General features: G+C 38.7%; 1 protein-coding gene across 2 annotated transcripts in view; it reads right to left on the bottom strand.

Moving 5' to 3' along the window:
• Nucleotides 1–24,976, bottom strand: part of LOC145991088 (luciferin sulfotransferase-like) — a 90,808-nt gene extending 65,832 nt beyond the window's left edge. Inside the window, exon 1 of one of the 2 annotated variants that reach the window (XM_083126820.1) lies at nucleotides 24,740–24,976. In XM_083126820.1, coding sequence (XP_082982946.1) covers nucleotides 24,740–24,941 — 202 coding nt within the window. In that variant the 5' untranslated portion in view covers nucleotides 24,942–24,976. Of the gene's footprint in view, nucleotides 1–20,280; nucleotides 20,570–24,739 lie in introns of those variants that run through there. The other variant, XM_083126819.1, reaches the window with a different exon arrangement.
• Nucleotides 24,977–25,358: the final 382 nt, after the last annotated feature.

Below are 25,358 nucleotides of genomic sequence, written 5' to 3'. Positions count from 1 at the left end.
GAAGTGAAAATGAAGGGGTCGCGGGTGTGCTGTGATTTTGAGAATTAAATCAGTTTCGCTCAAATTTCAGAATTCAAAATGTTTGAAAATTCTAGCTCGATCATTCCAGGATTGTCTCCCTGTTGTATTTTTGTGAAACTGCGAATACATTTTTGAAAATGTGTTGCAAATTTTGGTTTCTGAACTTCCATTAATGCAACATATCCAACATATCAGAAGTTTCGGGGGCGTGAAGGGTTGAACCCTAAAAAAAAAAAAAAACTCTAAATACGGCCATGGGCATTGGTGTTCTGCGAGTGTTCCTTCCTCAATTTCATCCTATCGTCATCCCATCGTCGCGATTAGCATAAAGTGGCGTTTGGTAATATTTTGCGGGAGGGCCCAAAATTTGTAGACCCGGCACTGGTTGAAACAAACATAAAATTCAAGTCAGTCGAAACAAATTTATGAAACTCGTCTATGAAATCCTTATTTTTAAAAAATAAAATTTGATATTGTAGTTTGTTATCCTTTTGCGTGATTTTCAACCAGGGTGTCAAGAACCAAAACTGATATCAGCTTCAACATCAGTACATAATTACAATCTTGATAAATACGCGAGGGAAGGAAGGGAACTGGCGCTCTATAATATTATGAGGACCTTATTGTGGATGCCACTAAATATATATTACAGCTGTTCAAATGGCTGTTTAATGACAATGTTTATATTTATTATGCACAGACCATACTCAGTACCCTACCTTACGAAAATAAATACTTTCTATAGGATTAAGTTCGAACTGTTTCCAAGTTGCTTCTTCAAACATTCGGACCGGAGAAGCTGTTCACGTTGCTTCAAATTAAAAGCCGACAAATCTGCACTTCCTGCCTTTTGCTGAAATAATCTCGCGTTTACATCGTAAAAGAGACTCGTTATGCGATTCCTCCCTTACGTAAGTAGCGATGTGTTATCTCTCTGTCATGCTCTAATCTGTCCCTTCTTGCTGGTAAAGGAAGAACAGCGAGAGAGGAAAGGGGGGCGAAGAAGAGAACAGGCATTGTGAAGTAACGAGTATTGCAGTTACAAATAAGTTACTTTTATTTTACGAGTAACTACTTGTTACGCGCTAAAAAATTAACTAAGCAACGCAACAACGCAGAATCGCTCCACGTGACACCTGTCACGCAACTTAAACATTATATGAATTATAATACGGTCAGGATAAGTGCCTACAGTCGGAGTTACCGAGAATAAACCTAGGAGGATTTGATTTTAAGTACCTGAAATGACGTTACATAATACTACGGTGGTTCTGAATATACACATATATTAAAGCACAGATAAATACACAGTACATATTGCCCTCTTTCACTCGATCTCTCATTCATACACTCATTCCATGGCATATTTGCGACAATATGACAATTACAAAGATTAGATTAATTAATACTTTGACTATACTTGGCTACATTGCCGTTTACAATTTACCGTTTAGGATTTTAAGTATAAAGTGAATAATTGTTCCTTGTGCGAACCCCTTTTATCTTTTCTGAAGGTATAAATATATTTCAATGAACTATTGTTTGCTGTTAACAAACTCTGATCTTTAACATTGATTGTCCGCCGGAATACCGATGTCTAGTTATGCCCTAGCACTGATTTAAGTTATGCAATGATTTGATTTACGCAGATTCGCGGTAGATTGGCGTCATCTCTCTCACACACGCACATGGTTGGATCTTACCTTCGCTGCATTCCCTCTGACCTGGGTGGGATGAAAGTGGTCCTACAGTTTTGGAAGACGTCCGCACTCCAACGTCGTACTTCGCTGTTATCCTGGTTGGCGAAAATGGATCTCCCGGCAGTTCCGTCTGGCATCATCGGATCCTGGCTTCACTCGTTCACTTCTCGCGGTTTCCCATGGGCACACATGGATATTAAATGTTATTAACTTCTGCTAACTTAGGACGTTGTTTCGGACGATTGACACAGGTGGACGTGTCTGGCGTTATTCTCACATACCACACGTATGTGCACGAATGCATTGACGGCGAGGGGGAAACGACCCCCCTGGGTCTACTCTGGTCTACTCCATGGCTCTAAAACACTCACTCGAGTAAGAGACAAATCCAGACCACGGGTCTGATCGCGTCTCCGAGCTAGGTCGCACGTAGCTCACACTCCGGTGGCGTTGTAGGCAAACTGTTTTCTCGCTATTCCGAATCATCCCTTTTATTCCATATTTGAACGAAGGGACGCTCTAGCCTCTGTGTTTAGGTATTCATTTATTGTTTCTGGTGCTTTGACCGTTGTCCTCCTATCCTGGTCAACGCTCACTCCGGTCCTTAACCTCTGATAGCAGCCCCTCGTGCAGAGATTAGGTTAAATCCTCGGCTATTGTATTCGACACGTTCAGAGAAGGCCAACTCAGTAGGGTAGCGTCTCCCGTTGAATCCAGCGATGAATCTTTAATAATTCATAACTCCCGTAGTTCTGTTCTGATTAGGCTCAAATCTTGGAATCAGTACTTTCAAGATGTGGTCTTCCGCTGGTTAAAATCTCATCCAATTGGTTTAGAAGTTGCTCTTTTCCTGCTATTTCCTATAAGAATGCATGTAAATCCGAATTCGGGCGAAAAACGGTGGTTGAGCAAGTTAGTGTTGGCTAAGACAGTCGCTAGACATCTTTATTCGCGACGGATTTTAATATTACCAATTGTAATTAATTCTTAATAACGGGCAATTAGATTAATTACCTGTTACTCAATATTTGACCGTTATATACTTGCTTCTTAAATGAGTATAAGTGTTGCTCAGTTACTTTGTTCCGGTAAAGAATAGCGAAATTAACAGTTATTTTAAAATTTTGAATAGGAAAGAAAAATCCAGAAAATTCGTGTCCAATATATTTTACATTATTTCATGTTTATGTAAATATTTTAATATTAACTATTATTAATTGTAATACAGTGCGTTATTTCACTAATAGTTAATCTCGTAGATGTAGTAGTCAGAGACAAAAGAAAATGGGAAAGCAAGACAACACCATGTAGGTTCAGTTTCGTGAAAATTTCCATTTCGAGTCCTCTTACGAGTAAATAAATTCGGACGGCAGGTGGAAGCGCCATTCTCTCGTTCTCTGACTGAGCCATTTCATGTGGAAGTGTACAAGCAAGGTTAATTTTATTTTTATTCAAAGTATCACTTATGAAATTAAATTAAAGGGAAAACTATGCACAATTTGGAATTATTAATGAAAACATTAATTAGTTTCATGACTTTTAAATAACATTCTTTCAAACCTATTATATTTTACAGGAGGAGACAGATTTTATGCGTGGTGTTTGCACTTAATTTAGTTTCATTAGGATATAGCATTATACCATAAGAATGTTGAATTAAATTCTAATTTCATTCAAATTGTCACATTTATTGTTTCTATATATTAAGCTCTGAAATATCCTACTTCATTTCTGAAACAAACCTTTGATGTCACATCCGTCACAAAATTTTGTCCCACCCGCCACAGGCAAAAAATGTTTATAAAAAAAGTATGTCGTAATATTTTTAGAAACTATAAGCATCTAAATGTCAAGTAAAGTTTGCTTCGTGAAAATAAATTAAAATAGTTTCAGTAAACTCCTATATTTCACATAGTTTTCTGAAATACTGAGGAAGGTCCTAAAGTCAAGTCTCAGAAGTGTCACACCCGTCACAATGTATTTTCTGTAGCTGAAAATTGAGATGGGGGAGGAATATTCTGAAAACTTTCATTAAGGAAAATGAAATTACATGAATTGATAAGAGTTACGTATTTGAAGGTGGTAAGAAAATAATTAAAAAATGAATTTAAATTTGTCGGAATGTCACACCCATCACAATGGAATTGCCCATTTCTGAGATTGTATTAAGCACTTTCCTCCTGAAAATGTCAACCTGGGGAAAAAGCACACCCCACTATTACATTGCAGTTGCACAGCCATATATATACGTATATACCACTGCATAGAATTTGAGAGCGTTGTGCGCATTAGTGACATGTCGTAGAAGCAATGAAGTTTAGCATTCGTTTTACGAGCATACATGTATGGCATTGAGGAAATTACTCACACGAGCTTGGTTCGAGCTGGAAAGAGGGGAGGCTGTTTGGCAACATGTTCTCAATGTCAAGGTCGTCTTGTCTCCAAGCTGCATGTGCAGACTGCAGAGTGGTTCAAAGGCCGCTTATATTCTCACTCTTTCCTCATTGACCACTCGCCCTCAGCAATTAGTTTCTTTATGCAGCATATTTATCCAATGTTAGTCTAATTGCACCTTGGACAAAAATGTTGCATAAAAAAGGGAACCACTGCACTATAGGCTACTTTACCATAAAAATCTTGTTAACATTTTTGATACTTTTGACGACCTACTTCTCATAGGAACGTCATTAAATTACGACGCCAGAGGTCTCGGGTTCGAATCCCAGCTCGGACATAGGTGCTCTTTGTGTGTCCCTTCAAAGTAATAATGGTAACCATATTAAGTCGTCTGAGAGCAAGAACTTTTTATATATACATAGAAAAATAGCACTTTGTATTGTACATGGGAAGGGGAGAGATACATATAATATATTTCGATTCAAATACGAGTAATTCTAAGAAGTTAGAAACTACTGATGGTCCAGAAATTTGCAGATGAGGGCAACGAATGCTTATGTATCGTAATTGTTAATTCCTCCTCAGTTTATTCTGTTTCAAAATTTTAACTGTTAGACGTGCGATGATTTAATCTCTCTTTCGTGAGTTAATCACCCAAAGACTATCTTCCGTTTTCTTGCGGTAGATTTAAAAATTTCTCATCTTGAAACACATTTAACGATTTCACTCAAACGCGATCCCGAGGTCTCTTGCAGCTGAGAAAATTTAAGTGAGAGACTGGCAATGCCACTTTTAAGGTATTTTAAATTTCAAATAGGGGACCACTTAGTGTTATGGTGCAGAATTTTTTTAAAAAAATCATTCATTATTCATGGAACGGTTCTTTTTATAAAATTCGAAATGGATCACCAGTCGTGAACTTTTAAATTTTCATTAATGTTTTCGATTGTTATAACATTAAATATTCACTGTGGCGCCCCTCCCCACCATCTTGTTGAATAAGCACCTGGTGAATTCAAGGTAACAGGTTTCGAGACAGACGAACATTGTCCATTTCCAGAAGGGTGGGCCGGTAGTGGTAACCATGCTTCTACAATATTACCACTTCCAATTTTTAATATCTGTTTTTAATTCCAGCAGATCGTCCTTCTACGATAGCTTCCTTCACCTTCTGCATCAAATACAGCTTCATTTCAAAATCAAAACTGTGATTATCGCTGACCTTCCGCCACACAAAAGAAAAGAAAAAAAGTAGCTAATGTTAAGGTCAAGTAATGATCACTCTTTTCAGCCAATAATACGCAGCGAAGGTTATTGGTCTTGCCCAAAACGTACGTACAGCCAAGCTTTTGTGAAGAACCGAACAAGGAAACATTTTGTCACGTACAACGACACAGAACACTATTTTCTGTATATAATTGCTTCAAATTTCTTTGATATCGTCCGCATTGTTCAATAAACTGCATCATAAGAAAATTCAAGGTCTCAATTTTCGATCTTTTTCTCTCTTGACTCCTTCTTTCATTTTTTGGGCCTTACGAAGAAGGGCTCTCTATTTTCCTCGTCATAATGTTGTTCTGTGTAAGGAGGAAAACTGTTGTATAATACTGCTGCATCAGAGGGCGGGGCAGCTTAAATGTTCAAGGTCAATATACAAAAGGCGCCAGTGAACGAATTGGGTTACCACCAGATAGAAACTTCCTGCTGCCTTAAAAGGAAGGGACTTACATTAAGAAGGGTTGGGGGGGGGGGGGTCTGGAAATTTTAAATACATTTAGTATCGTATACACTAGTCAAAGTCAAAGTTTGTTCTTAAATTCATGTAATGCTCAGATAGGCTAATCGGGATTGGGCCTACAGTTTAAAGTTGGATCCTAACGGCTATACAATGTGCCTCCAACGGAGATCGAACCCGGACCTCTTGATTACAAAGAGACAGTGTTACCGCCACGTCCTCTGGGAGACCCACGTTTCTGTTATAAGTGGATCTTTAATTCTATCATTACGTCAGATAAAGGCTTATTTCAAATATCATCAATAAGAGCTTTTCAACTGCCTTGTATATTTCTAGAGGTTAAAGTAAATTAATACATTGTGAGGGAATATTAACAAATAATGTGTAATGGACACGACTGCAGTTATTTTTTAAATGAATAATTTCATGAAACTTGTCATTTTAATTTGCGCAGGAATTTTAACAAACAAATATTTTGTGCTAGAAATATCCAAAGAAAAATACTTTTGAATGAGCCGAAAGGTCAGACACAGATCGACTATGTAAAAGATCAAATCCACTCAATTTTGAACATTGCATAAATATTTTCTCACTGTAGTTCTTGTCCAACAAACATTACTAAAATCAAATGATCAGCGTTCTGAATATGATGGCAATCTATTTTCCAATTAGTATGGATTTGAATTTTTCGGCGTTCAAAATGCAACATGCCAATGAAAATTAACACGTACCAAATTAATTTAATGCTGTTGGCCTGGGAACAGTGGTTGACAACTTATTTAAACCTAATTTTATATTTTGCAATAGCCATAGATCTGATTATGCCATAATGTATTTAATATTTAAGTTCAAGGATATATATTTATTAACGTGTAATGTTTATTAAAAAAATGGAAGGTGTTTGTTTACGAGTGGAATTATTGGCGTTGGTGCATCGACTTTAAAAAAAGTATTTACCGGGCCGCAGTCTCAAAAAGTATAAGAACCACTTGGCTGGACCATACGGAGAGGGTGATCGCCACCGCTCTCTCATAATAAATAATACAAATAATAAATAAATAAAAAAGCAAGCCTGTTGCTCCCATGACCCTTGACGTCTATTATTCAGCGATCATCCCAGAGATGCGTACAAAACAGTAAATCTTCATTGATAACAGATAAAAACATAAAAATTGGGGCATCCCTACCTCATACTTAACCAAACAACGTTAGTTCTCATCTAAAGGAAGGTACAGAGAGAAAATAAGAAAGAGCAGTTCTACCAATACACTGCTACAGGCACGTATCTAGAAATATATTTCGGGGGGGGGGGGTGATCCGAACCAAGGAATAATAATAATGTTTAAATAAAAATAATTATATTATATTAAATTAAATACTAATTAAAATATATAAATTAATATTATTTGCACGATTAGGTTAAAAACTGTAAGAGTAGAGATGCAACAGCGCGTATTCATTATGTAGCTTACCTGTAGTTACGATCGGCATAATTTGTATAAAAAGACAAGTGCCCAGGCTAAGAAATTAAGGTCAGACAGGTGAAGAATTCAATATATATTGAATAACACAAAAGAATGTTAGATCCAGTTGGCGAAAAGTTAAGTACCTGATTAATATTTTATGCACATTGTCATAAATCTTTGTAAACAAGTATTTCATTGCTTGATTTTAGTATTTGATAAGTCTTTCGGGGGAGTCTTGGACACCCTGGACCTCCCCCTCCCTAAATACGTCCTCGACTGTTACGTTAACTATCGACCACTGCAGTCTTAAAAAATGCACGTCGAACACACGTAAAGGAAACGCACTTGACCTAGTATGTATGACTGCTGAGACGCACATATCCAATCTATTAATTGTTGCACAACATGGCCAATCTTGATTTTTTTTGTTTTAATCCAGCAAAACTTGCTATTAACTGAAGGAAAGTTGTTTTCCGTGACCATACATCCAATATGCACTAGTATTTGGACAGAATGACTGATGTCGAAACAAAATTATGAAATACGAACATGTCAGCTAAAAAAAATGAAGAATTGACGTGTCCCGAATGTTTATATGATCGGCGTAAAAAGAATATTACGAAACAACTTCCGACCATTGTGCCTTGGGCATCCCCGCTTGATTTACTTGCACCTTTAGAAAAAGGAGGAATAACTGTAGCAGATACGAAGAGGTAAGGCGAGTAAGTTCTGCTCAACTGTTTACATTTAATTTATTTAATTATTTCCTAGCTCTTTACGTGAATCGCGATTAGGATGGTTGATTTATTGTATAAAATTGTTGAAAATTATACAATAACGCACCTACACCTTGTCCGGAACTCAAACCAGAACCTTCACGACCCAGGCGACAAATAGGTTTTGCATCTCGCAAGGGCGTACCGAAGGGGTCTCATTTATCGCACAAGACGTTAGCAACCTTGTGTACTGACGTCACGGGAGAAGGCTTTTTAATTTTAGGATACATGCCTACATTCTTAGGCTAGGCTAGCTAGGTTTAGTTCTCTTAGCCTAAATAGTAATTTTTAATTGTATTTATGCTAATTGAACCTAACAGGCCTAACCTAATCTCGTAGGCGTTCCTCGTCTGACGTCAGAACTGAAGTGCGAACGGGCAGGCCCGTACCGAAGGTGTGAGCTCAAGGATTGCAGCTCCTACAAATTACATTGAACAAATTCATTTTCCAGAAACATTTTGGAGAATGCACATATTTTGAAAGTATCTAATCATGCTCAGAAAAAGCTACATTTTCAAGATATATATTGTTCAAATTATTAGGGTTGGAGATGCGAATTTTAATATGCAAAATCAACATAACGGCTTACATTAAAAAGTACTTTGAAAAAATATTTTCAGTAATGTCAAAGCCTCCGCTCGCTTCGAAGAAAGATTTTTTCCCCCAAATAATTGTGATCTTAAATTGCCATCAATAAGGAATGACGAGTCTCAAATTTACAAGCAAATATGCGATAAAAACAACCAATGGCGGCGATTGGGGGGGGGGGCAGTTGCTCCCACTTTTGCCACCGCACTATGCTAACAACTTATCTACCAAGGGAAAGTAAATTGTTCCTGTCCCCTCCACCAGTTTTGGAACCCAACCGTCGCCACTGAAAACAACGTAAAATACCTTTGTTCTATATATACACACATATGTATGTATGCATATCAAACTCTGTGTAAATCTTACTATCATCTTCTATAGGATGTATTAAGCACGAGATCTTCAGGTATTCCAAAAATGAAGTTTTTTGTATGCTACTGGCATTAAGCATTCTTTTTGTGTGTTTTACCAGCTTAGGCATCAGAGACTATGGTTACAGGAAAATTATAAGAGGTGATTATGTTTACACATTCACCAACAATACGCACACCCACGCATCACGAGAAATCTTGTCTCGAAACAGCATAGAAGTCCTACAACATCTTAAAAGCTATATTCGTGGACAATAAAAAGTTGAAAGTATCTTGTTTCATTCTTCTCTTCATGTCATGCTCACTCATGAGTGCATGACACGGCGTTATCCTTCATGTTTGTTTACCCTTGAACGTGTGTGGGTGTACCTTTAATGCAGTTTCCTGTTTACAAATGCTTGTTAAATAAGTATTGTCTGTCTGTGTAGTTTTCTCTCTCGGTCTAAGTGGAAGACAAGTCTTGTACATTAACTTTGCTATTTATAACGCCTATAATTTCCAAGGGGTCAATAGGTCTCCAAGGAAATGTTATTCTTTCGCTTCTGGTATATCGACTTAGCTACTTAATTCCTTGAAATTACGTGCGAAATTTATAATATGAAATTTGACAAAATATTATGTTATCAGCATTGAATAATTGCTACGTTCCGGGTTTGTGCTAGTCTTATTTCGCCACTTTTGGCTAATCGCGACAATGAGGATGAATTAGCAAGTATCACGAACACTTACAAAGGAATGTCCAGGCCGGGGATCGAATCTGGAACCTTCGTTGGTGATATCATGAATCGATTGCTAAGCGCACTCCGCACTCTGCCACCGAGGTGGATGGATTCCGGTTTTATCTGGATCAAGCACGCTGCTTTGCGATTGTCCCTACGTACTGTGGGTCTATTTTCTATTTAAATTTGAATAACTAATACAATTCACACGAATCCTAAATGTTCCAGGGGCGTTTTTAAACATGTGATTGTTCAGTACTTATCCATAACACATAGACCATGTTTCTTCTTAAAGCTACAGCCGTGTAACAATATCTAAACGAAAACGAATCTATCAGATTCACATTCACGTGTACTTTTGGCCAGAATCGCGAGTCATGTCTCATACTTCGTTTTGGTGAATACAGAATGTAACAAGGATAGGTAGAGAAAAGGACACGATTAGTTTCCTTTTAACTCCGGCAGCTACGTCGAATTACAAGACAATTGCTTCTACCTACTCGCAATCTGTCAACATGCTTTAGTTCCGATAAGCCTTGAAATGCGAAACTCAGTTCAACTTTCCCAGTTGTAGTAAAAGCGATTGAGCTGTTCTGAGAAAGTGGCTCACATTGCCCCTCTGACCGAGTTAAATGAGCATGACACAGTCAAATTACTGCCCAGCCACAAGATAGCAACGTACTTGTTTGTTTGGCGCGCGATAAGATAAAAGCGAAACTATATATTCAACAAATCACAAATGATTACGAAAGATTCCCCTCTAAGTTCATTGACTTACACGTGCAGAGGTCGTGATTGGGATTAAAGGCAGCTTGTGCTGTTGAAGATGCAAGATTGTGCATACATTTTGATGGCTTCGAGAAGTGAACAGCTTTTGTACACTTCTCAACTTCTTATTTGACCGCCCCGAAAGAATTCTAAGTCCGAAAATCGTAAACTTAGCAACATTGCACTTCAGCGCCAGCTGAGAGTAGCCAACTTTGAGTTCGTCATTCAACTAGACGAAAAACGCTGCGGTGAAAGGATTCCAATTTCGCACATTCCATGAACTTATAAACTATCAATCGCTAATATAATACACACTGAAACTGAAATAGTAAATTGAAATAAGAATAAGAATGAGAATTGTGCGAAATTGTAACAATTCTGCGTGCTCGACTTGATATCACATAGGTTTGAAACACTGAACAGGGGTTTTCTCCACCTGGAGTAAATCGCCATCAAGTTTGAGTAGAAAGAGGCAAATTTCTGAGGAGTTTATGCGACATTTTATTTACAATGCCCTGCACAATATCGAACAGATCTAAAAGAAATCATTTATTTCACGACTTGTGGAGAAAACATGCTGGAACACAGGAAGATCGATTTTATCATAAACATCTACGTGTTTGTAAGGGAATGTTGTCATTAAGTTAACGTAGAGTAGTTGGTTAGAAGCTGGTATCCATATTTTTCAACATACTTGAAAGGTCGCGGGTTCAAATCCCACCCTCTATTTTTTTTTTTTTTTTGGTGTGTGCTAAACAGAGACAATTGATATTTCAACACTGTAAAATATCCGATGCACACTTCAAGGGATGTCTCTTCTGCATATTTTCTCCCTAAGAAGGTTAATGCTTATTCAGTTGCTTGCCAGGATTTAAGGTTAAAACTTTTTGTATTTTAGCTATTCGTCATAAGCTGAGTTAACACACATTATGACTAATTTACATATAATATATATGCATTCAGGATGCTGTAGGTAATGGTAATTAATCCTGGGTTCGAATCCTGGTCAGGCATGGGTGTTCTTTGTAAGTGTTCCTTCATCAATTTCATCATCCCATCACCCATTCTCATCTTCGCGATGAACCAAAAACGTCACAAAGGCGAAGTAAATTAAACCAAATCATCAATCAAGTAATGTAATTTAAGATAAGTATTGTGTACGCTCTACACTCCACAACTAAAATATTAATTATTTCAAAATACTAACACACAAACACACACAATTATAATAGGAAATAATCCACTACATTGATGTATTGAATTTTTGTAACGAACGGGAGAGTTTAATGTATTCAATTCGCTAAGATTGGTTATGTGATGTCGTTTATTTAGTAATGACTGTTCTTGTTCCCCTCACTTCGATCTTCCAATGCATCTAAATCTAATAATAAATCCCCAATAAACGTAAGTAAATACCTTTTGCGACCGAGGCCGATGCGATAAAAATCTACTAATAACTATTTATATATTACGTGACATCTAATAAATGCAAAACTTGAGAATGATCATTAATTCGGCACTGCTTTATATCCAAAATACTTGTCTAATTTCAACAAAATAATACTGTTATTTCAACAGAAAGTATATCTAACGAACTTTCCACCAAATTCGCAATATTCAAAACAGCCACCCTCAGACTTGCTTATACGTTACTTGATTCTGCCATTCCACGTGGCACGTGATTCAGTAATATAATTGAAATGGTTTCCGAAAATTCTAAACGCTTCATCATTACTGCCACCTCCTGATATACACAGAGAGATCATCCAAGAACAGTATATATATATTTTACGTCCGATGCCATACTCCTTCCGAAAATAAAATTCGGCAGCATGAGGAATCGCAGTTACGACCACGCTTGCCAGTAACAAGCACGTTATCCGTCATCCCTTCAATCCCTGAAGATAAAAGAGCTCTCGAAACCTCGGAAGCCTATCCAGAAATAACCTCGTTGATATCCCGGTAAATCCTCTTCATCAAAGTTCGCATGAGTTTAGGCAAAATTTGAGCTAAAATACACTGCAAAATACCGGGCATTTGTGTAGAGAGGAACTTATCCACAATCTGTGGCAAAGAAATGTTTGGAGCACTGGCAGGTGGTTGTTGCCGCAACCATGTTAGGAAACTTTTTGTCTATTTCCTTGTAGAACAGTTGGTAAGACGTGTATTTTTTTTATCTAAAATGAAAGATCACAGGTTCAAATCCTAGCCGCTCAATTTCTTTTCTGTTGAAGTGAACACAGAAGTACGATATTTACTGAATACAAAAAATTTGAAATAATTAACTTTGAATATAACAGATTACTCTATGAAAAACAAATCGCATGATTACAACTCTAGAGTTTCAAGAGTATTCCTTACGCATACTTTCATTCGACGTCTTGTGTATATTTCTATAATAACATGAGGTTTTATATAAAGCAATGTGTCCCCAAAACTGTTTATTGTTCAATTTCCAACATGAACATTGAAACTTGAATGTTTCGGTGATGTTGCATTAAGACCCGAAGGAATCAATTTTATGAGTGGAATAGATTTATTATGTGAATAAATATGATGTTGCAATTATTGTTTTGGGGAGAAGATCGTTTAATTATTGTTTTTATTGTTTTTTTTTGTGGACGAAAAAATTGTGACAAAAACTTTACTAAGTATTACATAAAAAAAAACGTGAAAGCTGAGCCGGGTTTGAACCAATACCTCAAAGAGAAAAGCTGAACGTAAGAAGATGTATGCTTGTCTGAAACGTTACAACTACGCTACAGATGTTCCGAACGTGTGTGCGTGTTTAGTAATACCAAATACTTTTACACATGGATGTAAAGAGCACTCGTTGTAGCACATTTGTCATAATTATTCTTTATTTATTTGTTAAATGAAAGTAATGTAATTGTAAATAATGGTTAAATTTATTTTATTATTCTTGACATCCTTTTCTGGTATGAATTCGTACGAAACTTTTCATGGCTGAATGTAATTGGAAGTCGTCTTTGAACCAACTGCAGCATCACGTGATTAACTATACCAATAGAAGACCTTATTTCCTTTGAACTACGCTCTAAACAGAGGCATGCAACATTTCTTTCTTCAACCTCGCGAAGAATGGAGCACTACAACAAATCCACAAGAGAAAGAGTGATCGGTTTGATCGAGGGAGCTGGATTGTCACCTGGTTTAGCTGGCGAGCAGTATGGCGTTCCAGCACGGACAGCAAGGAGGTGGTGGGCTCGATACGAAGAAACTGGTGAGGCATCACGGAAAAGACGCGAGAGCTGGGGCCGTGTTTCGACACCAGTGCAAGACGATCGGCTGATAGCGGAGTGTGAAGCCAATCCATTCCAGTCAGCCACTCAACTCAAGGCAAGGGCCGATTTTCCTGGTTGCCCACAGACAGTTCGGCGGAGGCTGGCTGCTTCTGGTTTACGGGCACGAAGGGCAGCAAAGAAGGAGGTCTTGACGGATGCACACAGAACTGATAGGCTAGCATTTGCTGAAGAAAATATTGATAGGATTTGGGATAGAGTAATCTTCTCAGACGAGAAAGTATTTTCTACTGCAAATGATGGTCCGGTTCTGGTCTACCGGCGTCAAGGACAACGATTTGATCCCCATTTTTTTGCTAACTCACGTCGGCGTGGACGCGTGAGCGTGCCTGTCTGGGGTTGGATATCTCTCGGTGGCGGAGGTGACCTACACCGCATAGAAGGACGTCTCAACGGGATACAGTATGTGCACATTTTGGAGCATGTTATGGTTCCTGGCGTGCGAGCTTTGTATCCCGAGGGAAATATTGACTTCCAGCAAGACCACTCCTCCATCCATGATTCAGCCATCGTTCAGCGTTGGTTTTCTGAACGAAACGACATACATCTAATTGACTGGCCACCCATGGGATGCGACATCAACCCAATTGAAAATATGTGGGCCGAGGTCGTTCGATGTTTGAAAGAAAGCTGGCCCGATCCACCACCTCGCAGAAGTGATGAACTATTTGACCACGTCAACAATGCCTGGAATGAAGTGTGCACTTCGCACAGGTATATTCGACATCTTGTGCAATCCGTTCCTCGACGCCTGAGACATGTCATAGATGCAGGTGGCTACTGGACAAGATATTAAATAAATGTTCAATTTTCCCAAACAGTCCTTTTCAGGACTAACAAATTAAAAAAAAAATACACTCGTGTAAGAAATAATTTGGAACCTTTCATATATTATTGTCTTACAGGCCTCAATATAAATAAAAATATCCAGATGAAGTGAGGCTCGAACCCTAATCAAAGACACAAGTGGAACTGGAAATGGGTGCCTTTACCGGATGTGCCACAAAGCTACAACAGAATGAACTCCACAGCTAATACAATATCTTAATTTTTATTTTCAATTCATGCATACACCTATTCTATCTGGAAAACGGTTTTCTTTTAAAGATTTAGATCACCTATTTTTAACCCTAAAGATCGTAAAGCATAACCATTCATTAGTTATTTCCTTGCTTTGTTGGGGATTTTCCTGTAACGAAGGCACTGATTTGCAGCTAAAATCGAGCTTCCCTTACCTGCTGATCTTACCGAATTTAACACATGTTCGTTTATCGTTTGTGCAACAATGGCCTTCTTAAATTATGTTACATTGCACCTCTGAGTGAGAGAGAGAGAGAGAGAGAGAGAGAGAGAGAGAGAGGAAGAAGTTGTGTAGCTTGTGGAAAGCAGGCTAGAATTATATTCAACACTTCATAGAAAAATATATTGAGAAACTGGAAACTATGGAACGATGTTTTCGCGAAAGGAAAACTTATGTAAGAGGAAAGTGAACATGCAGATAGAGTAATTTTAATCACAATGCCGAGCTGGACACAGTAACGACGTTACAAGAAAACAACCTCTAGTTACCTTCAGTACAGAAACGTCTTGTCAATTTCTTAACTTATTATTATTGACTCATAATGTGTGTTAACACAACTTATGACGCACAGCTGAATGAATTTGATTGAATTTCTGACGAGTATTGACGAGCATATAGGGCCTTGGCCTATCTCCCGACTGCCAGTCTCCTTCCCACAATTCTACCTAGAGGTGTGAGTTCTTCAACTGGTATGAGGTGACGTGGGGTCAGCACGTCGAGCCCTCAGCCGTTATAGAAGATTTTTATGACCGGGTTACGCTACTCACTCGTAACTTCCAAGCAAAGAACATTCTATTTGTATCAGTGGTGTATGCTGGTTCTAACGAGTGGGTAATCTCCGACCTTTTGATCCTCAAACTCCAAAAGTTTCCGTGCAATTTATGTCAAGCTCCATATTGGATTTAGGAATATTGTGTCGGAATATTTGTCTTATTGCTACGATCACAATCAATTAATTCTCGTTATTGCAGTTTACTATACGTGTAGAATTTCAAATAATAAAACAAGACAGTATTATAAAGCTATAAAAAACAGCCTGTGAAATATAAAATGAAAGACGTGCACTAGTGAAATAAAAACCCGCAATATTAATTTAAGTGCAAAATTCAACTTACTCCAGGACCCGATCACTTGTGCCGTACCACATCCAAAGCACGCTGTTTGTCCAGTTCACGTCAATACGTGTCTTTGCGAAAGATTGCAGCTTAACAAAGGAAGTTATGTGACTTTTGGATTTTTCATGTTTGACACAAGTGTTGCAAAGATTACAGTATCAGCCACGCGTCCATACATTCTTTTCAGCCCCGAAAAGTAAGCACGGCCAACAAAAATGCAAAGCTTATTAACACTTATACTTCCTGTCAACCATGGTGTTTTGTCATAATTTGCTTGCGAATATGCCTCACATATTCCCGATTTTTGTCTTTGTGTGTAGAAATAAGTTCAAGCGATGACACTGGCCTACCTGTATTAACAATTTGCAACTTCTCCTGAAAAGATCTTGTTCCAAAAGGTTTCACCAGCAAATCTTGTATCACATCCATTACCCTTTAACACAGCACTATCACGACAAACACTAACACCTTAATAAATAATAAACACGAAGCCAACGACTACACGCATTCAGTTTCACGCGCCAAACTTCTGTTGTTGTGCTCCTGGCTCAGAAAGAAATTCCCTATGAATGATAAAAAAAAATCCCTTTCCGAGCTCGAAATGACAGGTTTTTAAAAGTTCGAATCATTGCAGGTCAGAGCCAGAATTTTATTTCGGGATGGGGATCATCCCTTATTAGCAGCCGCCACATAAAGTTGAAACAGTGGGGTTAGAAGTCCTGAAGATGAATCTCAGATTATTACAACGTATTATGCAAAGTGTTTAATCCTGCTAATGAAGTAAAATTAATTATCACTATACACTTTTTAAATTAGATATTTGTAGGATTTCGGGGAGGGGGGTTTCAGCCCCCCCGAGTCCTCCACCTGGTTACGTGCCTGATGTGTTTTTTTCGTTTATGTTTAATTCGTTCATCTTCATCACTATTAATCTAAACAGGCGGAATATAGCAACTTAAATTAACTAATATATATAATTTATTTTTCATATCTTTCCCTTTAAAAAATATTCAGTTCCGTGAAAGAAGTATTCTCGCTGCTTTTGAAGATTAGAGAGGAGAAACAATCACTATTTTTGTAAATACAAGGATTGGGGGGAGTCAGCAAATAGGTGCTTTAATTTCTTAAGCTTTGAATTTTAATTCAGTTTGCTTCATCTTCAATATTTAAGTTTTTCCCTTTTGATAAATTTATGTTCAAGTAACAGAAATCAGCAAGACAGAAGCAAATGTAAAGTGAAAATTAGCGTAGAATTGTTTGCCCATGTTATTCAATTTTCCTGTTCTTCGCACTCTACCGGGTATGTTTTCCCTATTCAGCGGAGGGAATGGAGAGGCTCTGAAGGTTGAGAGTGCGACCGGTGGACTCTCACAAGAAGGAGCTTACCCTGGGCACGGAATCACCGCGCCTGAAAAGCAATGTTTCCCCCCCCCTCTTTCCTTTCTCCTCCCTCCTCGCCAAGGGTTGCAAGGGAAGCGGGAGGAATGACGTCAGGGTGAGATTCCCTGTAGACATTCCACCGGCTGGAGAAAGGTTCCCGGACATTCGGCGGCAAACGATTGGAAGTATTCGCACGCTGGAAGCAAGGAAATGTATGCATCGAAATTGGTTTGGAAGAAAATTGGGAAGAAATGTGTATATATATACATTTTTTTTTTTTTTTAAAAAAAAAGAAATACAGCCGGGTCATCTGCTATTACCTAGATGACCCAGAGTATACGCCGCTGATTTGTATATGTTTCTCTATTGTTGTTTTAAGTCTACTTGCTGCACAGACAGACTATTCGGTACTGGATCTATATTTTAAACTAGAATCCGAAGCAACGTGCCTCCACCGGGTGTTGAGCCCGGGACCCCTTGATTACAACATCCTGTTTAAGAACAGATATTAATGACATATAAGTTCTTAAAATACGCGTATGTGTTAACATAACTTATGACAGCTGAATGAAAGGATAAGTTTTTCCTACATCCTGCCAATCACTGAAAGTTTAAGAACATTAGTAGAAATATTACTTGAGGCATGCACAGTGGCAACGATTAGACGGGGGGGGGGGGGGGGGTAGAGGAACAGTTGCCCTCCCACTATGCTAAACCTTATCTCCCAAGGGAAACCCCCAGTTTTGACACCTTGCCCCATCAGTTTTGGAACTCAATCGCCGCCACTGAGTATGCATCGCATAAATATTTACAGTAATATCATATCTTATATTACGTTATTACAACACTTCGTATTCGGTAAATAAAAAAGAAAACATAATCAGGAAGGGGTGGGATTTGAACCTACGATGTTTCGATCTTGACGAAAACAGTAAAAAATGAAAAGTGTTGTCATCTAACCAACTACTCCAGGAGATTTCTAACGAAAACCTCAGTAAAGCACGTTGATCTCAGTTGAAGAAACCTTGTGCCGGAGTTTCGAACCATTTTTCGCCAATAACCAAGGAAAAGACACACTTTGCAGAATCGTTTGGTGTTGTGCAAGGTATCTTTCATAAAAATTTCGTATAAAATCATCATGAATTTGCCTCCTTGCATTCAAATGTGACGGCAATTCTTTCCAAGTGGATGAGAACTTGTTCAGTGTTTCAAAATGCACATAAATTTACCTCTTTTCAAATTCAGAGCGAGGAATCTTGAAATATTTTCAACATTCGTATTTCTACTTAACATTTTTTTGTCTACTCATGTATTTTATTAGTGCTTTAGGGTATCTTTACTTTATGGAATGTGAAAGAATGAAAAAAAAATTCACGAGCGTTTTCATTCAGGAAGGAGAAATGTTGCAAAGTTGGCTACTCTTAGTTGGCTCTGAAGCGCTATGCTGCCAAATTTACGAATTCCGGACTTTGAAATTTTTCAGGGCGGTCAAATAAGAAGTTGCGAAGTGTACATATACAATATTCCTTATGACCATTACTATAGATCGACCACAAGGAAAAAAACCTTGGGACGAGAAGTCCCCGCGCAACTTTCCCTTCTTCCGCTCAGCTCGGGCCATAAGGAAACATGGTCAACTCGCCCCCTCCCCTACTCGCGGGGGTACGGTGCACAGGAGCCGCGGGTCTGCGCAAGTTGTTTTGCTCGTGGTTCCACTATAGGGGCACGCATATTTCGTTTTTGACGAAAAAACGAAATTTGAAAAAACACATTGTAGTGTTAATTTTTCATGTTTTTGAAAGGTGTGAGGTGCATTTTGTGACCATATTTTGTCACGAAATAATGCGAAATGAACTGCAAAAAGCGAAATTAACTCTTAAACACGAAATTCAGGGTTTATTCACCGACGCGACACCTTCCGAGGTCTGAATTATCCTGAGAGTTATGCAATTCCCGGAAAATTGATTAATTCTGCTGTTAATATTGGAGAAGCAAAAATGGACTCCTTTACACAGAAATAAACTTAATACTCTGATAACTACATAAATGTGCTATTAGAAGTGAAATGTTAATTCTGTGGAATAAGTGTAGTTTTTAAATCAAATTTAGGATTATCACAATTTTAAAACCAATATGTCTTTTTATATACCACTTTTCATCCATTTTTTCACCGCTATAACACCGATATTTTATTTTATTTACCACTTTTGAACCCGAAATTGACTCAGTTTTTGTACCGAAATTTTGCCTTTTTATTTACCAAAAATATGTGCCTCTAACCATTACATATTAGCTATTGATTAAATTTATTGTCCTGCAACTTCGTAGTTAAATATCACATCCGTTGTTTGTTCGCAACTCATTTTCCAATACCGGGGTATTTTCACAATTGAACACTTTTTTTTCTGAAGATGTGATTAGCACTTCTAGCAGAACAGAACAGCTTACTGTATGACAGCCTTCATGCCGGAGTGTGCGTAACGTAGCGCCCTTCATAACTGCCGAAGGTTCGAATCGTGGTTTAAGCATAGGCATATCATTCTGTTTGTCCATCACATATTTTTATCAATTTATCATTCAACCTACTCGTCGCGATTAACTTAGACAAGTAGAAAGACCACTTAAATGGGGGGTATTCCAGATTAGTGACAAAATTGAGCAGTCGATTTTCCCTTGTACGTACATTTTACATATATATTTCAAATAATACAACTTTTCTTGCTATTAATCTATTACGAAGTAGTTGTTTAACAATATTACAAAGGAATAGATAATAATGATATGTAGTTTTGCAACTAGTGCGTATTACAAGAGGTTAGTCATACAAATTAGTTACTCACCTGTTTTCGGGAAACTGCATACCCAAACGTCACTTTCACGTACCTCAAAATCGAGAATCTTCTGGGCAAACTTTTGATAATACTCAGGTAAAATAACTTTGCCGGGATTCCCATGCACGTATCCTTTCCGGAAACAGTTCGTGAATGTCTTGTTCAAAATGTCACCGTAGTGACCGTTCACTGGGACAAACTCGACCGACATTTTCACGCCAGACAACCAATCCCCTTGCCCGCTCACCGAAACACTACAAACTTGCCTCGCGTTGCTTCGTTTTCTCGCTTGAATGGATTAGCTCACTAACATGACGACATCTATCGGTGAAGTTCAACATTACAGCTTGGAAAGGAAGATGCGCTGGGCTTACTTACGTAAGCAAGGTCAAACCCTGTTGAATGTTTACGTAAAGTGAACTAACGTAGCTATCGCTCTACCGAGGCAATGAACTATGCTGTATGCCAATTTGTAACGTTAAATCACGCTTCAAAATACTAAGGCGTATACAGTGGCGTGCCCAAGGGGTATGTTGGTGGGGGTTATAACCCCCCCCCTTTGGCCCAGTATTCCTAAAAAAAGAACGTCAAAGTTAGGAAAATATGACAAAATGAGGGCTAACTACCAAGAAAAAGTATACATAACCCCTCCCTTTTGGAAATCCTGGGCACGCCACTGGGCGTATACACAATGATTTTATGACAATGTAAGATTTCCCATGATACTTGTTAAACATTAGTAACTGTCTTTTTTATTCGTTTTATTTGGCTATCTTGCATCATCACTTTTCCACCCATGTATTGATTTGATGAAATAAGAGGAAACGTTGGCTTTGTAGTGGCATTTGTGTAGTGAAGTCCCGTGAGCATGAGCGTTTCCCTCTGCATAAATAATGATCAAATATGGTCCTTATCTCTTGACATGCGAGCCCAAAAAATTTTCAGAGTTTGTTTAAGTCCACTTCATGTTCAGATAAACTAATTGAGATCGGACCTACAGGTTATAGTGGTATGGGAGCTATACGGGATCCAGCGCCCTCTCGATTAAAAAGTGGCGTTTGCCACTACGCTATCGGAGAGGCCTCTAGGGCGCACGATAAATGCGCATTTTGTGTGTGGATTGCAAAATATATGAAAATCGCATCTAAATCTCGGTCTAGCCTCAAAATTCGACATGAGACCGAGCAGGCCTTTTAAAAAAACTATACCAGATGCTTGGAGACATGTCTAGACTAGGGATGGCCAAACGGATCCGGATCCAAAAGTTACGGTTCCGGATCTGGATCCGGATCCGGGTACGAAAGTTTCGGATCTGAATCCGGATCCGGGTACGAAAGTTTCGGATCTGGATCCGGATACGAAAGTTTCGGATCCTAGAGTTTCGTATCTCAATCCCATTATAATATTACCACACCTTAAAAGGTATTATGATCTTCGATTACAAAGAAATCTTTTATTAGTTAGTCCTTCAAATTTTTTTCAAGTGTTGTTCCTAAAATACTTTGCTATGCATCGGCTAACACACTCGTGCACAAAAATAATCTTACTTGTTTAACATAAAATGTCAGAGGTGATTTTGTAAATGCCATTGAAACGAATATGTATTCATTCGAATGTGTTGGAAATGGAAACACACATTAATGTGAGACATTACATTCCAGGATGAAACCTTTAACACATTTAACAAGATAGAAATGTTATACAAAAATTATAAAATTGTTCTACAGTTACAGTTTTACAAATAAAAAAACAACATTATAATAGTGTTATATAATTACAAAGTGTAAGACAAACAAGGGAGGTTATCTAAGTGTCCCCCTCCGATTTCCGTGAAACTTGGCAGGTGTATAGAGGGGCCCAAAGGAAGAAATACGTGTTTTTTTGTTTCAGCTAAGAAACGGTTTTAGGGGGCAAACCCCCTCAAATGTCAAGATGAGGACAAATTTAAGTGGGCATTTGACCCCTGTGTCCCCCTCCGATTTTCATGAAACTTCGCAGGTGTATAGAAGGACCCAAAGGAAGAAATACGTGTTTTTTTGTTTCGGCTAAAAACTGTTTTAGGGAGCAAAATCCGCCTCAAATGTCAAGTGAGGACAAATTGACGTGGGGATATGACCCCTGTCCCCCCCTCCGATTTCCATGAAACTTGGCAGGTGTATAGAGGGGCCGTATGCCCCCTGTTTCTTCCTATGCCATATTTACGTGGTTTCGGGGTCAGATCCCCACTTCAATTTCTCATCATCTTGACATTTGAGGGGGGGAGTTGCCCCCTAAAATCGTTTTTAGCTGAAACACAAAAACACGTACTTGTTCCTTTGCCCCCCTCCCCCCATACACCTGCCAAATTTCATGGAAATTATATTAGCAGGCAACAATATGTTATAAACACATTCATACTTTCCAAAGAAGCGCTCATGTGGGATGGCAAAACGGATCCGGATCCGAAGATTCCGGATCCGAAAATTCCGGATCTGCGGATCCGGATCTGGCCATCCCTAGTCTAGACGTGACCGAGAACTAGACATACCCCCGTAAAATCAAGATTAGACACTGTCCGAGACTGATATGTTTTACCAGTTGGGGGAGGGGGGGGCAGTTGCCCCGCTCACTTGTTGATACTTCTTGCCCCAGTAATATAACCTTTTAATGCTAATCTTGTCTAATAAGAGAAATTAAACTGGCTGAAGCTTTACTACCAGATTATAATAATTCACATATTTTGTTTGGATATTTCTAACTTGGCCTATTACTGGCAGTTGTAAACCTGTTCAGTGTGGTTGCATTCATTCGGTTTTTCTAGAGCACGAAATGAGGCGTCAAACATGAAAGGAAAGTTATTAAGAAAACTTGTTTAGGCGTACTCTGCAAATAATTGTGCTGTGCCACATTGCATATTTTGCTTACAAGTATATTTCGAGACTCGTAAGGAGATCGAGACAGAAACGAGAACGAGACACACTTCCTCACATACGAGCTGAAAAGAGTGCTAAGTCTAATCTCTACCTGATACCCTTGTAGGATCTCGCCGATTAGTGATTAATGTTGTCACCTTTCAATCAAGGCGACTCGAGGTGTGCACTCGGTGGAGGCACAATTCAATCCTGTGGTGCTGTGTAGCCTAATTTCAAAGTAATACGATAAAAAAACAACTGAAAGCTGGGTTGTTTCGAGACGAGAACGAAACGGGAAGTTGAATCTGGGTCGAGACTAAAACAAGACATTCACGGAAACAAGACTGTTCAGTGACGCGAAGACAGTGCTACCCACTACGCTATGGTGAAGTCCCACCTCAAATGCAGGATGCGAATTGACTGTGGATGACAGTGTGACAACACCCCCAATATTTCCGGCATCAAAGGAAATCACCATTCCAACATAAGAGTTATATTTATATGCTGTGACACACATTATTTCCTTTAGATTTTTCAATATAAACTTGCTCATGATACACGTATCGTATCGTATCACTCAAATATTATCGCAATGGAGGAGGAACACATACAACTGTATTGTCAAGAAATAATTTACAGTATTTTAAGTATTTTGTTTTTTTGACTGAGAAAGTAATATATTAATAAATTTAATTAAAAAAGTTCATAGCACTTAAGACCTTACAATATTGGAAGGCATCTTCTTTGTTATTCTCACATTAAATCCTTGCACAAGAAAAAAAGATTTGTGCACTATATATAAAAGGTAAAAAAGGTAAAGTGTTCCCCTGTGCATAGCACCACGCCATGAAGGCGTATAGGGGGTGTGGGGGTAACGCCCCACACTTTCTTGATCCGGTCGTGAGTGGGGGTGATGTGATCAGCATCACGCCCCTGACCGCCTTTACCCCCCAGGGTTTCCCCCAGGTACCCATGTTATTCGACACTGGGTGGGCGCCGGGGCCGCTTCCACCGATAGAAAAGTTCCCGGATTTGAACCGGCCGGGGATCGAACCCGGGACCTTTAGCATGGTAGTCAGACGCGTTACCGACTGAGCCACCGCGGCCACGTGCACTATATATAGATCCTACAAATGTTAATTTATGTTAAATATTTGGTTTTATATTTTTAAAAGACATTCATATACTTGTTATTCAGAAATTTGACCAAATTTTATTTTTGTTATTTAGCTTTGCTTTTCTGCCATTTTTGGCTAACCGCGACGATGGACACTCGCAGAAAACACCCACGCCTAGGTCGGAACTTGATGGCGAGATAATAATAATAATAACAAGAAGGATATTTTAAAATAACATAACTACACATTCGTTTTCCGGCAACTGTTTTTCCCCTTGCACATTTTTTCATAAATATTTCAAATATTACAAGTTTTCTTGCTATTATTATTATTAATAATATGTGCGAAGAGCTACATTCAGCAATGGATAACATCCCCTGGCATCCTTCCCAAAAGCAAAGTTTGATTCTCATAGTGTTACATCATGTTTACAATGCTACTTCTACAATTCCGGTTTACCTGTCTTGGGGAAGCTGCAGACCCAAACATCGCTTTCGTGAATCTCCAAGTCCAGAATGCTCTGCCCGAACTTCTTGTAAGCCAGGGGGAGCACAGCCTTCCCGGGATTTACTTCTACGTAGCCTGGGCGAAACTCGAGCGTAAACTTCTTGTTGAGGATCTCCCCACACTCCCCGTTGACTGTCGAAAACTGCAGAGGCATCGCGGCAATGCTTCAATGAACGAGTCGTTTCTGCATCCAGCCACGAACCGAAACCTGTTGTTATATTATAACTGGAACGACCGCTGCGCCACCTAGCGAGAATCTCCAGCATATCATTGAGCTTTTGTTGGCCACTATTTTGATCAAGGCTATGTCCGAACCTTACGTGCTATTACACGCAAGGTCGTTCTTTCATTGTTGGCTGTAATCAACTGCACCTGGAAAAGGAGAAAGGAAAAATTACATGCACAAGTACATTAATATATTTTCCATTCAGGAAAGAAAGAAACTTCCATAGAGGAGGGGAGATGGAAGGAAAGAGAAATTAGAAGCAAAGATGAAACGAGTACAAAAGTTTGTTGAAGCCCAGATAGGCTAATCGGGACTAATCATACAGCTTAAAATGGTATCCAAGTT

The sequence above is a fragment of the Lepisma saccharinum genome, chromosome 8, assembly GCF_977018435.1.
Source record: "Lepisma saccharinum chromosome 8, izLepSacc3.1, whole genome shotgun sequence".
Taxonomy (NCBI): Eukaryota; Metazoa; Arthropoda; class Insecta; order Zygentoma; family Lepismatidae; genus Lepisma; species Lepisma saccharinum.
The sequence above is the reverse complement of the archived record's forward strand: the minus strand, read 5'-3'. Positions and strand labels throughout refer to the sequence as shown.